Raw genomic sequence first — 14,184 nt, 5'->3', positions numbered from 1 at the left:
GTTCTGTAACGGCGCTGTCGGGAAACCTGTTACAAGCGAAGTGTGAGCACCCCGGCCTGCGGCTTTCCGACCGCCGCCGCCGCCGCTGCTGCTGCTGTGGCCGTACGTTGCCGTCGTACTCCCAAGGGTCGGCACAGCTCCCTCACCTGCACCGGTGGTAGTAAATTACTTCCAAGAAGGCATCTCACGGCATTAAGCATTTCTTTACACACACCGGTTTTACTTCCTGATTGTGCGTCTTTACTGCAGACTTGCACTCTGGCAGGGCAAGGGGTGCAGGAAGGGAGAACGGCCATACCCCAGGCCAGCTGGTGTGTGAGCATGTGGCTCTTGTCCTGCCGCAGGTCATCCTTGTGGAGATGCTTCCCCGTGACCACCAGTTCAGTGCTGGAAAACCACGATAAGATCCAGCTGAGCCTCCTCTTCCCAGGTCGAACACACCCAGCTCATCCAGTCTTGCTCCCTGTGGCATTTTCTCCTCAGTTAACCGTCTCTGTGGACCTCCATGGGCCCTCTCCAATTTTCCAGTGCCTCTTCTGAACTGAGAAAGACCACAGCTGGGCTCAGTCCTTCAGGTGGACCAGCAAGTGGCAGGGTGGCATTATGGCCTCCTGTGATCTGTTGGTTCTGCTCCTGCTGACACAGCCTGAGGCACAGTGTCACAGCTGCAAGGGACGTGTCTGCTCAGCTGTCTGTCTGGCAGGACACCAGCCCCCTGCTCCTCTTTCAGCAGCACTACACCACAGCCAGTCAAAGACCCACCTGTCTAGGGCCCTGCTTTTGAAGAAGGTTGGACCAGATGACCAGGGATCCAGGGACCTCTTCCACCCTACTTAGACCTTCCAGGGATCACAGTGCGGTGTGGCTTTCGGAACTGTCCATAAGTTGAGTCTTATATCGACTCTGAAACAAATGTGTTTGATCGATTAATTACCGTTAATTGAAATAGTGATGGTTGGCCTGCTAGTATTTGCCCATGAAATAATCTAGATGTACTCTGCAACATGCCTGTGAGTACTTTTCAACATGATCATCTTAAGAAAAAAAGAAAAAAACCCTCTGTTTAAAGTAGGTATAATTTAAATTGCCCAAGTATGATTAAATCACCTACCCATTCAGTCAAGTTCCACTGTTAGGTCTCTTTTAAGAGTACCTGTGGTCTCAGCAGTGGCCACCAGATCCAGCTAGGATTCTGGTAGGTAAGAGTAACCTTTCTGGGGCAGTTTCAAGCCCTACTGCACCAGCCATCTCTCCGCCAGACTTTTTGCCAGAAATCATGAACCCCACAGCAGTCAGCAGCATGGGATATGCCACTGCTGCAGCTGCTACAGTTCACTGTCAAATTTATTAACCTAAACTGCCAGTGACAGTGTACATGCGCTAACATTATTGTATGTTATGAGCTATGGCTTGGGCAATTTGAGAGCACCAAATATCCGTGGTGGGGCTGAGGAGGACTGGGGTGACCAAAGGCAGTTTATAACTACAGTGATACTGCTATGCTGCTGAAATGCACCTTACATCACATCCAGCTTCTGGTTTGTACCAGTAAGGACACTATGGCCATGAGAAACCACGTAGAAATGGTTCCAGTATTTTGCTAGGATAGATGCCATTACACTGCTCTAAAGATGTCTGCTGCAGGAAGTCAGGACAGGAATCTCTATGCCTTCATGAACACCATGGGACTGTTGCTGTACACTGCTGCTGTTAAATACAGCATCTGTGGGCTCCCAAGGCCTTAGCCATTAAAGATGGGTAAGGTGAGGTTGATTTTTAACATGTGCATACAAGCAAGCACTTTCATAGGTGTATTTTTTTTATTCATTTTCTCTCTTCAAAACCCGTGATTTCTGACAGCAGCAAACCAGCCATGAATTTTACACTCATCAGAATGCTCCCTCTCTGACAGCGTGCGAAGGAGAAATGCAGAGAGTTTAGGCTGGTGCACCAATATCAAAAGGATTCCCAAACTGAGTCAGGCCAGGCAGTAAGTCCCAGTGGCTTTCCCATTTCTCAAGTGGGTATTGAAGTAAATATGGAGCTAAGATGCTGAGCTGGTTGTTGGAGTAATGCTCTAGCTTTTTGCAGAGAAATCAATAGATGGAAACATATGGATACAGTCATGTTATAACCAGCTGCTTTGGATAAAGCACACAAAGATAAGAAGCCTCACTGTGCACACATGCTGCAGTTTGAGGCATCTGATGACAGGTACCCAGCCTGGGCCTGACTAAATAGGTACAGGCTCCACTCCTCCCTGCTACAGGTGGCCCTTCAGACACAGTTCAATGACAAAATGAACTTTGTGTCTGCTTTCTGATGGGTCTGGGAGAAAGCACCCAGAAGCCTACATGCTAGGTTCAGCACACAGCTGTGTTGCAAGTTGGTTATCATCTGCAGAGATGGTTGAATATAGGCAGGGAAATGCATTTTTCCTCCAATCTCGTTTAAAGGACAGGGTGAAACACCTCTGCTGAACTTTTTGAAGTGGTTCAGCCCAGGGCTGAGACATGGAGTGAAAAACTCAGCAACTGCAGTTAGAAAGAGCTGAAACCCACAATGCTTAGAGAGGTTGTGTATGTCCCATCCCTGGGAGTGTTCAAGGCCAGGTAGGATGGCGCTTTGAGCATGGAAGCTGCCCCTGCCCATGTCAGGGGGGTTGGAACTACGTGATCTTTAAGGTCCATTCCAACCCAAACCATTCTGTGATTCTAGATCTTACTGTGGACAGTGTTGGGTGACCCTAAGTGTTGGCTCCTCACGTTAGAAGTACGACTAGTGGGTGCAAAAGGCTTTGTGGCTTAGCAGAGGAGGGCAGTCCAGCCGAGTGTCACTAGTGCAAGGTGTGCAATGTGCAAGAGGTGACTTCAGCGTCTTTCTGCGTTTCTGCAGTGGGCTGTCCTGCCCCCTAGTGCCTGCAGTGCCGTCTCCCTCGGTCGCCTCTACGCTCCCCGTTGCAAGCACTGGCAGCGGCCGCCAGCCCACCGTGGGTGCAGAGCTGTCCCCCTCACTTGCTGCCGGGGACACTGACCAGAGAACGGGTATTTGGAGGGGAAGACGTCGGGAAGGGTCCCTGTGGGGGAGTGATGTGACAGATGTGGTGCTCACACTAGAGCTCACTGGGGTGGGTGCCCCAGCCACCCTGCCAGCAGTGAGGCCTGTGCTGCACAGCCTGCCTGTCTGCTGGCATCACTCCGAATAGCCAACAGCTATGCCATTACCCCAAATATCTCTTCCCCTCCTTACTGCTGCTCACGGTTTTTCACTTCTCCAGTGCCAGGCAGGATGCAAGGGGTCCCCCTTCCCTGCTAACCTGCCCTTACTGGGGGCTGACTTCAAGCACAGGTCCATTGATGGAAAACTGCTAGTGCAGCTTCATAGCTACATGGCCTCATGAAAACAAAACTTGTTACAGCAGCTCTATCACAATACCCAATGCTCAAGTTGTATCTATTCATTCTATTGAAGTAAAAATGTGGGGCATACAATTAATTATTTTTTATGATAATTTATGAATACACGTTAGTGTCATAACCTGCTTAAATAAAATAATTCAACACTTAAAGTAAATTTTCCAGCAATCAAGCACAAAGCAGGAGTGACAAAAATTAAAATATTCCAGGTTCCTCTTGGAACATTCCAAACCCAAATATTCAAGTCTGCATTTGTTTGTATCTTTTCAGGAATGATCCACAGCAGTCCTCTAGGTTAATCTCCTGTTAATACATGACAAAAAAATCATTCAGTAATGAGGAATCCTTAAAGCTGACATACAGTGTTCGAAAAATGAGCTGTAACATTTACAACTGTTATAATCATGCCCCAAAGATTTTTTATTTCTTTAGATAAAATTAGCCTGATGTCAATTGCCTGTTTTATATGAATTCATGACAGGAGTCTCCATCACCGTGGGGGAAAAAAAGCAATGAAAAATCTGTGTCCCACTTAAACTGAGGTAAACTTCCCACTGACTGCAATGCCTAAACCAATTTCAAGCCTTTAGTTCTAGTCATGTGCATAAAAATAAATTCTTCTTAGAAACTTACAGGTAGATGTAGTGAGCACCAGCTACCTTAATGCCATACACATAAAATACATTTTGCTGGGTGCTTTGAGGAATCAATCATAAATGGATAAAAACCCTGTTGAAATACTATCAACTTAGCAAACAGAGGAAGAGTTTACACAGGAATATTCCAGTTTTGAAAAGCATAGTTGGGTGTGTCAGTCTACAATCTATACTCTGCAACTCCAGACATTTAGTTTTAACACATTCATATCACATCAAATCCCTGAGTATTTGTTGGTGCTTACATTTCGTTACTTCTATTTTTCAGCTTCCTACAGAGAGGTCAATACCTGACATCTTCCAGTGGAACCTTTTCACATAAGCAATAGCTGCCCTTGCTATCAGTGGATGTCCTAGCCCACGATGGAGGGAAAGCAGGGTCTGCCATTGAAACCACATATATAAGTGATCCAGTGAAAAGTCTAGGCATCCCTTTTGAGAGTATGAGATGTGGAACAGGCCCACATCCTCTTCAGGTGTCATGCCTGACATTCCACTCTCAGGCTGGGATGTGGCCTGCTGGGTTAGCACACATCCTCTAACCTGCAGAGAGGAGGTAGCACAAAGCAGTCTGGGCAAGGCAGGACTTTTACCACAGCCACAGCTATCAAGAAAACAGTGTTGCTGCAATGGAGCATAGATGTACTTCTATGAGAGGAAATGCCACAGTTGAGGAGTTGGCTTATGAACAGATAGTTACACATGGCAGTGCAGGTGCGTTTTGCCAGTCATGTATGATACCATTGCAGTGAACCAGCAGGAAAGAATGATTACAAAGAAAACTGCATGTGTGGCTCCAGCCCCTCATGAATGCTCTGGGAGTCAGGAAACTGAGGAGGATTTTGCACTGGCAGAATTTCCCAGTGGTGGACAACTCTGAACCTAAAGAGCTTCAGGAACAGCAGCTTTTGCTCTATTGCCTGCTGAGATTCCCATCCAAGTTTGTCAGGAAAAGAGATACTAACATGAGTGGAAAGAAATTTAAGTGCTGTAGTAGCTACTTTTCAAAACAGGGAAAGTATGGAAACTGTGTTCTGATAATGTTATCAAAGCAAAGGTAACTAGGATGCTTTCTATGTCCTTCTCATGACCTTCTGGCACAGGGTGTGGGACAGCATTACTTTTCAACTGTAAATGTCCCAGTTTTTTTATGGATTGGATTATGTAGAAGGGGATAGAATGTCACTGACATTTATTGCCTAGTAATCTCTCTGTTGATTCTCACAGTCTGAAATCAGCAATATCAGCCTGTGGAAAACTTACTTTAATGCTTTACTGTTGCTTAGGTTCATCCCTGAGCATGGCTAGGGAACGATACTTGTAAATCAATAAGAATTTATTTCTTTTAAGATATTAATTTCCTTTCACTTGATGACTTGCCTGCTTGTTACCAGTTTCCAAATCCTCTGTGCTTACTTATTCCAATTCTAACTGGAAAGACATACGTTGTGAAGACTGTTGCACAGTAACAGGTTGGTCAGTCTCCTCTTTCTCTGTGACTGGTTGGTCAGTAGCATCTGTCTCACCGGGTATCTGGGGTTCTGCATATGTTGGCTTGGGCTCTTCTGGTGGCTGAGGCTCTTCTGGTGGCTGAGGCTCTTCTGGTGGCTGAGGCTCTTCTGGTGGCTGAGGCTCTTCAGCAGGTGCCTGTGGCTGATCAGATGGAGGTTTATGGCTAAATTCTTCTAAGCGGTTTTCAACAACTGTACGAACCAAGGCTGAAACAGAAAAAGACACCAACAAACATGGAGGGGAAAAACTAATTTGAGATTATTTTATATATTACTATATTATAGTATATATATACAACTTCTTAAACAGGGAAAAAAATGAAATAACACTAAAAATGAAAGAACACTTGAATTAGAACAACCACCCCTGCTACTGTAGCCTAGTTGCAGCCAAATGAGTGGTTTACACTGAGAGTGGTGATTTAAAAGGGTTCACCTGGATTGTTTTGTTTATTTCCTCATAGTTGTTCCTCTCTTCCAAAGCATGTCAGATAGCCAGGAACAAGGACTGGCCAGGTTGTACACAGCATGATGTTTTTGGCAGAGGGAATTACTGGAACTATGGGAGTCATAAAAAGATTTTCTCTTTCTGAAAAGCAGCTGTAAACCACCTATTCTGTATTGGTTTTGCTGCCAAGGCTTTGTAAATTTCTCTAAACATCATACCGCTCTCAATGGGTACAACAACAACAAAAAAAAAAATCAGCACTTACAGAATCACAGAATCACAGAATCCCAAGGGTTGGAAGGGACCTCAAAAGATCATCTAGTCCAACCCCCCCGCAAGAGCAGGGTAACCTACAGTACATCACACAGGAACTTGTCCAGGCGGGCCTTGAATATCTCCAGTGTAGGAGACTCCATAATTTTGACTATAAAAATATAGAGGCCAACAGTGAAAGAAGAGAGGTTTAACACAGAAAATAGGACAAATAATGAAGGAGCTTCATTGTTGAATCATGGGTTGACTTTAGCAAGTAAAAGAAGGAATGGTCACCTCTAAGATGACAAACAACATAGCTGCCTTCCACTGAGGGTGCTTCCTTTGTAGTTCATAGCTCTTTTACTAGACAGTGACAAAATAAATCCTTCAAGTAGCAATGTCAACTGGGTTGAAAATTGATCCTTAGAGATTTTTCCTATGCTTCTGCATAAGGAGGCAAAGAAGCCATGAACTCTCTCAGGTGAGGTTGTTTATGAACTTGAAGAATGCAATATATGATTCCTTTTGCAGAGGTGATGTTTTCTCAACAATGGGTGACTGGCTATAAGCCAAGAAATACAGAGGATAAATAGCAAAACAGGGATGGCTGATATTACTTATTAGCCTGCTCCAGGTGCTTTGTATCTTAGAACTGCTGCAGGACCATGATATCTGGTTAAAAATTAAAGAGAAAGATTCAACAGGGATATGATAGATGTTCTCATCATTAGTGCATCCTGCAGCAACATTCTTCTTGGGATGTTTATTTGGTAATTACATACAATACTTCTACTTAAAACAAGAGAAAATTCCCTTTCCACTGAAGAGCTACGTAAAGAAGTGATCCTTCAGCATACATACCAGCATTTACATCATAGGATAAAATACCTAACAGACCAGCTGTACTAATCCAAATTATACCCTAACAACAGAAAATAGACCCAAAGGAAACAAACCCCAAAATCACAGCTTGAGAAAACCTATAGGAATGATTGTCCTGGGTTTAGATTCAATTCAAGTATAAAAAGTGGTTTGATTTAGGACCACCATGGTGAACACATATTCATCATAATGATGCGTAAGACAGAGTTTAGATTATTCAGGTGTTTCAGCTGCAGCGTCTGAAGGCCGACTAATAAAAGAACCTGAATACTAAGCTTGAGCAAGTCCAAAAGATGAATGATATTTTAATCTATGTCAAAAGCAAGGACATAATTATTGACTGTTGAGGAAGTAAGCCCTTGTTTTGATGGAAAGTGCTGGTCACCTGACTTCTGTCAACCATAGCCTACAATTATCCTTCTCCTTTCACACAGGATGAACATATTACTCCATAGCCCAGGGAGCTTACACAAACAAGTTAAGAGACTTTCATGGTATACACATGGCTGTAGACAAGATGGGCTTTTCTGTTCTCACTGGCACAATCTGGCATGCTACAAAGAACAGCATAGCAGTAACACATGAGAAATAATAATTTTATAGCGAAGAATTGGTGTTCTTTAACCATTCTGCTGCTGACAAATATACTGCATCTCCAAGTATCAAAACATCTCAGTGTAAAGACAGTAGAGAGGACAATGCAGAATGACTGACACTTCTATTATTTAATCTGAGAATCAATTACTTAGATGTATGTAGTAGTAGTTTTCCAACATTAAAAACCCCACAACCAACCACGACATAAAAAGCCATGGGTACTTGCTAAAATGACACCTACATTAACCCACTATGACCTTGTTTTTCCCCAGTCAGAACAATCAAGAATATAAAGTAGCCCAGATTGCATTCCAGAATTTAGTAACTTACAGTCAAGCATTATCCTTGCCAGAACCTTCCCCTCTAGTTCTTCTTCTACTTCTGTCATCAGCCATGGAAGGAATTCTGTCTCAATATCTGCAAGAATTTAGCAGGAAGAAAGAAAAAAAAATGTCTTGTAATCAAAGATGAGCAACATGATCTTGGGACTGTTTTTCATTTGCTACGACCAAGGGATTGACATCCTTGCCAAAAGACACTTGCTTTGCAAGAGCTAGAAGAAATCTCTCAGGTGTTGTTTGGTTTCTTATCTCCTGCCTCTCTTACACATTGTTATGGACTCAGAGCAGAGTCCTCTGAGCTATAGTGATTTTTAAAGATGTCTGGCACCCTTGAAGGGCAAGCACAGATGAGATACACAGTAATGCTCTAGTGAGATGAAAATAACTACCCTGAACAAGTCAGGAGAATAACATTTCCTGCCTTGCTCTCCAAAGACATCTGGCTTCTGATCTGCTGAAAGCATTTGTTCCCTCTGACTTAAAGAGCTCTTGTTTACCCATGTATTTCTCAAATCATGCTCTTTGTACACCATGGTCCCTAAGCCTGCCCTGTTTGCAAAATACACTCTGTTTCTGCGTTTACCCCATGATTCATTCTGGAGAGTGTAACCATTCCCAAGCTGTGGTCTCTGCAGGGCCCGTAGAAGTGAAGTGCAGCAAGGTAACCCACAAGAAATGTTACTGATTCTGAAAGCTTGGGAGTCACTGATTTACAATTCCAAAATTATTGTCAGGGCCTAATTCTAACTAAGTTCTCCCTTGCCCTGATAATCATTAAAAAAGATTCAGTGACATACAACTTGCTTTGCCTGTCCTATCGAAACACGTTTAGTTCAGTTTGGATCTCTCTGCTCTACCAATCCTAACCACCCACTATTTCCCTCCAGTTCAGGAGCAGTCCCACTTATTATCACACTGTCAGCTCCTGCTTATTCTTGACTATTGTACAGAAGACCAATAATGTTTGTGTTAAAAAATATGAATTTGGAAGCTATCCATTCAACCACAAATGTAAATAAAGTCTTATGACATTATTCTAAATATAGGACAATAAGCTATGTTTCATGGTGGTTTTGACCCTTACATTACTTAGTTCACATGTGAAAAAATAAAATAAAATATACAAACCCCTTTCTATAGGGTCATAAAAAAATCCACCCTCACGAAGATTGTTGAAGACCGAGGGAATAAGATCAGCCAAGTAATGCTTAGCGAATGCCTGAGCTGCAATTTTCTCTGCAGTCTCTTTCTGTTTCTTCAGCATTTGCATGTGCTGGCGTCTGCGACGTTCCTGTAAAGGCAACATTGTGTGTAAAATTTTCAGGCCTTTAGCTGTTACTTCTTTGATCTAGACTTTGAAGAATGATCACTGTGTGAGAGTCATAAATAGCAAAGATAATCAAAAGTACAGATACTTATGGTCTCTACCTGGTATTTGAGGCCTCTAACTTTCACAAATCCTCATATGAAAGAGTGTTTGAAAGCAAACTTATACTCAATTTCTTGTAAAATAAGGGCCTTGCAGCTGGACAAATTAAGCCCTTCTCCGATATCGTAGTATCCATTAAACTCATGACTCTTTGCTTTACTATTGCAGATCAAACTGATCATTGGCCTTGAAAGGAGATGAAATTGGGTCAAGATTTCCTTAACTTTTCATCTTCCAATATTATATCCTATTTGATACAAGATTAAACTCAAATTGGTCCAGGAAAACATTAAAAAAAGCAATTATACAAGGCTAGTGAACAGTAAGGAAGACTTGCCTTTTGTGCTTCCTATTATTTATTATTATTCCTGTATTCCTATTTACTGGATAATACTAATACAGCTTAATACTAGGAGATCTTGAAAGGTATGCGTGCACATTTAGTAGTGCATGTGCTGGGTGCGAAGGACTAGAGGGCATCTCTCTTACTTTCAAGCACTCCGACATTTAGCAGGTATTATAATGAAAAGGGGTGAGTAACAGCTGCACCAGGTACAGAGAAAAATGCTGTTGGGTTTGGCCTCTCAGTCAGAGGTCTGATTCACTGGAGCATGGCTGCTCCAAATAAACACAATAGCATGGTGCTGGTGCATGAGAGCAAATGGCAGAGTGCAGGTATGGCACCAGAATGCTTTGAGGAATATCAAACTCGACAGTACCCTTTGGGGCACAACCAGCATACTTCACAGCTTGTCTTTCAGTACTGGAAGCGGTTTTCTCTCTTCTGACAAGCATTCAGACAGGCGTGTTCTGCTGCTAGGAAGTCCTACCTTCTCCTCTCTGTATCGCCTGTCCTGTTCTTCCAGGCGCTGTACTTCAGCAAGCTCTGCGTTGCGCAGCTCTGCATAGGCACGCTGATGTGCCCACAGCTGGGCCAGCTCTTCCTCCTCCATGACTTCCAGCAAAGCTTGCTCAACCGTTTTCCCAATCAGCACTTCCAGGATTGGCTTGACTTCAATGTCAAAGTCAAACAACTGAGGATAGGAGTCAGGGAAACAGAGATAAATGTCCCTTGATCACTATCGCTCTTAACAACATTGCAAGGAGAAAAGGATGATGACTGAAGCCCCTGTGCTGAAGGCAGGGCTGAGAAATGGTGTGGGGGGGGGAGGGGTGGCTGGCTGAGAAATGGTGGGGGGTGTGGTGGCAAGAAGCATGAATGCAGCTGGGAGCTAAGTGGGCTGGAGTGAGACACCACACACCCTACCACAGCCACTGTGGGGCTTCCAGGGAGAAACAGAGCACTTACCTGGAGCTGTTTCCTGTGTTAAGCCCTTCTTGGGCTGAACACATTCTATAGGGGAGAGCATTTCTCAACTCTAGTTCTTATCTGAAAGCAGCAGAGACACTGCACATGGAGAAACATCTTCCTTAATTTTGCACTTAACCTCATATCAGACTTTGGAGAGGTTTGTTGGGTTTTGGCATGATCTGTGAGGATAAGTTCCTTTCTGTTTCTGCCCTAATTTTGCAGCAGAAGTGTCTTTTGTATGGAAGATGTGTTTTGACAGCACTTACAGACCTGACTTTGCTCCATACCTCTCCTGCTAATTGCGTGGCCACATCTTTTCCCGTTTTGGCTGGTATGAAGAATGGACTGGGTGGTCTGTCCAAAAACGCATCTGTTTGACACTCTACATCAACCTCTATTATCCGGTCACTAATCTCTTCCAAATACAGTTCTAGAAACAAAAGTACAATGAATGCTGAAAGTTGGATTCTTTTTATTTTAACTCTCAACTATTTTTGATGACTCTACAGTGTGACTTATATCCAAAGAGTGCAATAAAATGACTTCTATGAAGTTTAAAAAAAAAAAAAAAAAAAGACGAAAAGACACCTCAACTTAAACTCTTAACAGTAGGAGATACCCAGAACTTAGAGAGGGATCACAAGTCAGTGAGGGAGCACCTGAAGAGCGGCACAAAGTACTTCCAGCCACTCCAGCTAATAAGCCACTTTCATCAGGGGTGCAACTGAAATGTCTCTATGCCAATGCAAGAAGAATTAGAGGCGTTCACACACCTGAAGGGCCATGACCCCACTGGCATCACTGGTGATTCTATGAAAACATAGATCAGTCAAATAAGGGTGTTATTAGGGGCTATAATAGAAATTATTAGAGAAACTCCGATTCTATTATTCTACAATTCTAACCTTAACCCTCTGTGATTCTACCAACTGTATCACAAATTTAGTAAGTGAATACAGAACAGCAAGGTTTTGTTCTCAGATTAATTAGAAAAAAGAAATAAAAGTTAGACTTTTACCTGTTTGCACCTGAACGTGCTCTCTGCCTTCCACAGGCTCAGGTGTTTTTGGTCGTATTTGCTCTTTTGCACGCTTTCTAGCCAGTGCTCTTTTCCATGCTTCTTTCTGCCTTTGAATCTCAAAGGGAGTTGGTGGGGTAATCTGAGCAGGGATGAAGAAGACAAAAATCCTCACAAAACAGAATACACTTTGTACTCTAAAATTATACTAATTTCTCACTATACAAAAAATAAAGTGGTTGGTTGATTTTAATGCTACAAATCTAGCATTTCAGATTGACTTTTCTGGGTCTTGACCCTGAATTTTCAGTTACCTTAAAGACTGTAGGGCATGAAACCAATAAGTTATGCTAGCTGCCTAAGCACATGCCAATAGCATCTCACACTAAGAGCAATTAGTTGTTATTTGGAAGTGGATATTACACACAGAATTTTGCTTTGCGAGATAAAGATATTAAAATATCATGATCTTGCTGGCAAGTGAGAGTTTCTAGGTAAGGCTTTAAGAAGGTCAAATGGGTTTCAGTCCAGTTATCTTATGATCAACAGTTCTGTTTGCTAGACAAAAATTATAGGTTCTTCATTGCTGATGAAGTAAAAGAAACCCATACTAACTTTTAAATTCTGTAGTCCATTTATGAATTGAAATTAACATCAGTTTCAAACTTCTTAACAGAAAATATGTGAAATTCACTCTAAGAAACAGCTACTGAAAAACACAGTTATTTCCACAAAGTAGCTTTTAAAAATGCAGACTGCAATTCTTCTATGATCAAATTATCTATGTAGAAATATTCTCTGAAAATAAAGCATCACTAAAACATTTGCTACGGAATCAAGAGAAATAAAATACTTTCACCTCCACACAAGCAGCTTTTGCATACAGCTGGACCATTTGCTTCTATAGAATAAGTCAAACACTACCCCAAGACTTAATTTCCCAAGAGCTGCTATTCTCATTGATGACACCCTACCTATGATAACAGATTATACAGCAATGACCTGTGCCCAGAATCATTGCACTAAAGAAATAGGGGGGGGGGGGGGGGGGGGGAGCAAGGGGAAGGGAAGGAAATAATCAGGTACTTAATGTGGAAAACAAAATCAGAACTACAAAAGTTCATGTGAAACTAAGTGCTTTAAGAAAAGCTGAACGCAGTCCCATGCTAGTTGAACTGGAGAGCCTGTGGCTGTGTGAAGTATTTTAAGTAAAATCACAGCCCCAGTAGTTAAAATTACTAATGAGGAATTGCTCTCCTGCCCTACCTGTTACTTTTCAACAAAGCTGTCGCATGACCCGTAAAACAACCCTACCACAGGTATGACTTCAAGGGCGTACGTGTTGCCGCGCACCACTCTCGGGTCGTACATGAGGTTGGCGTAACGAGCAGGCTCCTTTCCCCTGCAACATAAAGCGCAGACAGCCGCGCTTACAGAGCTGTAACCGGTACGCTAACACCTCAGACAAGGTGCCGGGAGGACTCTGAAAGGCCAGACCCGTGCGAGTCCCCTCCAAAGTTACGGGAAGAAGGACCTGCAGGCAGGGCCGCGGGGACTCCGCTCCCCCGGGAAGGGCGGCGAGGGCACTGGGCTGAGGGCGCGGAGGGCAGGAGTGTGCAGCGGAGCCCGTTCGGGGAGCGGAGGCCGCGGGGCTGCACGGCTCGACCCGCCGGACACTCACGGCTCGGCGGCGTCCAGCGGCGGTCGGTACTTGGGGCGGGCGGGCAGGGTGCGCGGGAGGCTGCAGTAGCTGTAGAGGACGGCAGGGACCGCCGCCACCTCCGGGTCCCGGGGGCGCGGCATGGCGGGGACCGGCCGGGGCACCCAGGCAGCTTGGCTGCTCAGACCGCAACAGCCGCTCGCACCGCGGCACCCGTCTCCACGGCAACGGGCGGGGCGAGGGCTCCGCGCATGCGCGAGGCTTCTGTGGCATTGGCTGGTGGTGGTCGGTGCTGTTGTTCCTCGGGCAGGTTTTCCTGCCGGGGGAGCGCTAAAGGTGAGGGAGGCTCCTGGAGGACGTGACCGCTCCAGAGGCACCGGGGTGCTTAGCGGAAAACAATCCTTTAAGGGCTAACGGGCTTGCGCTTGGTGGTGCTGGGGCTCCTCCTGCTTTGAGGTAATGAAGGAGCATAACCGCGAGGGGTCAGTGTCCTTCCGCCCCTGAGCGGGCTACCCCGGGACTGGAAGGCTCCCGATTAAACTGGCAGGGCCTTAACCCGATCTGTACGGCCACTGGGGACCAGAAATTGGCTGGAGCACCGCAAAAACCTTTTGGATGGCGTGCCGTGGTGTAAGTGCCGGTGTCCGGGAAAGCAGCGC

At 44.4% G+C, this 14,184-nt stretch overlaps 1 protein-coding gene across 4 annotated transcripts; it reads right to left on the bottom strand.

Moving 5' to 3' along the window:
• Nucleotides 1-3,486: 3,486 nt before the first annotated feature.
• Nucleotides 3,487-13,860, bottom strand: RSPH3 (radial spoke head 3). Of its 4 annotated transcripts, XM_065679096.1 has the most exons (10): nucleotides 13,547-13,859; nucleotides 13,205-13,267; nucleotides 11,866-12,007; nucleotides 11,135-11,277; nucleotides 10,366-10,569; nucleotides 9,235-9,397; nucleotides 8,096-8,182; nucleotides 5,713-5,790; nucleotides 5,453-5,676; nucleotides 3,487-3,719 (listed from the first exon to the last, which is right to left on the bottom strand). In XM_065679096.1, exons 1-9 carry the CDS (start codon nucleotides 13,796-13,798, stop codon nucleotides 5,489-5,491), a joined length of 1,320 nt encoding a protein of 439 aa, XP_065535168.1. In that variant the 5' UTR covers nucleotides 13,799-13,859; the 3' UTR covers nucleotides 3,487-3,719; nucleotides 5,453-5,488. The 4 variants fall into 4 exon arrangements, with proteins under 4 accessions (XP_065535168.1, XP_065535167.1, XP_065535172.1 ...); XM_065679095.1 differs by having other exon boundaries at nucleotides 5,453-5,790; nucleotides 13,547-13,860; XM_065679100.1 differs by having other exon boundaries at nucleotides 5,453-5,790; nucleotides 13,180-13,267; nucleotides 13,547-13,746.
• Nucleotides 13,861-14,184: the final 324 nt, after the last annotated feature.

The sequence above is a fragment of the Lathamus discolor genome, chromosome 5 (assembly GCF_037157495.1).
Source record: "Lathamus discolor isolate bLatDis1 chromosome 5, bLatDis1.hap1, whole genome shotgun sequence".
In the NCBI taxonomy this organism is placed as follows: domain Eukaryota; kingdom Metazoa; phylum Chordata; class Aves; order Psittaciformes; family Psittacidae; genus Lathamus; species Lathamus discolor.
Note: the sequence above shows the minus strand (reverse complement) of the source record. Positions and strands in the feature narration are given on the sequence as shown.

What these genes read in the sequence shown, in the direction of transcription:
- RSPH3 (XM_065679095.1), bottom strand. Translation starts at nt 13,798, where the DNA reads ATGCCACAGAAGCCTCGCGCATGCGCGGAGCCCTCGCCCCGCCCGTTG. An exon ending in AGAGTGGTGCGCGGCAACAC is followed by an intron (nt 12,008 to 13,204) that starts GTACGCCCTTGA and finishes ATCCCTGCTCAG; the next exon opens with ATTACCCCACCAACTCCCTT. An exon ending in CCACGCAATTAGCAGGAGAG is followed by an intron (nt 10,570 to 11,134) that starts GTATGGAGCAAA and finishes TCCTATCCTCAG; the next exon opens with TTGTTTGACTTTGACATTGA.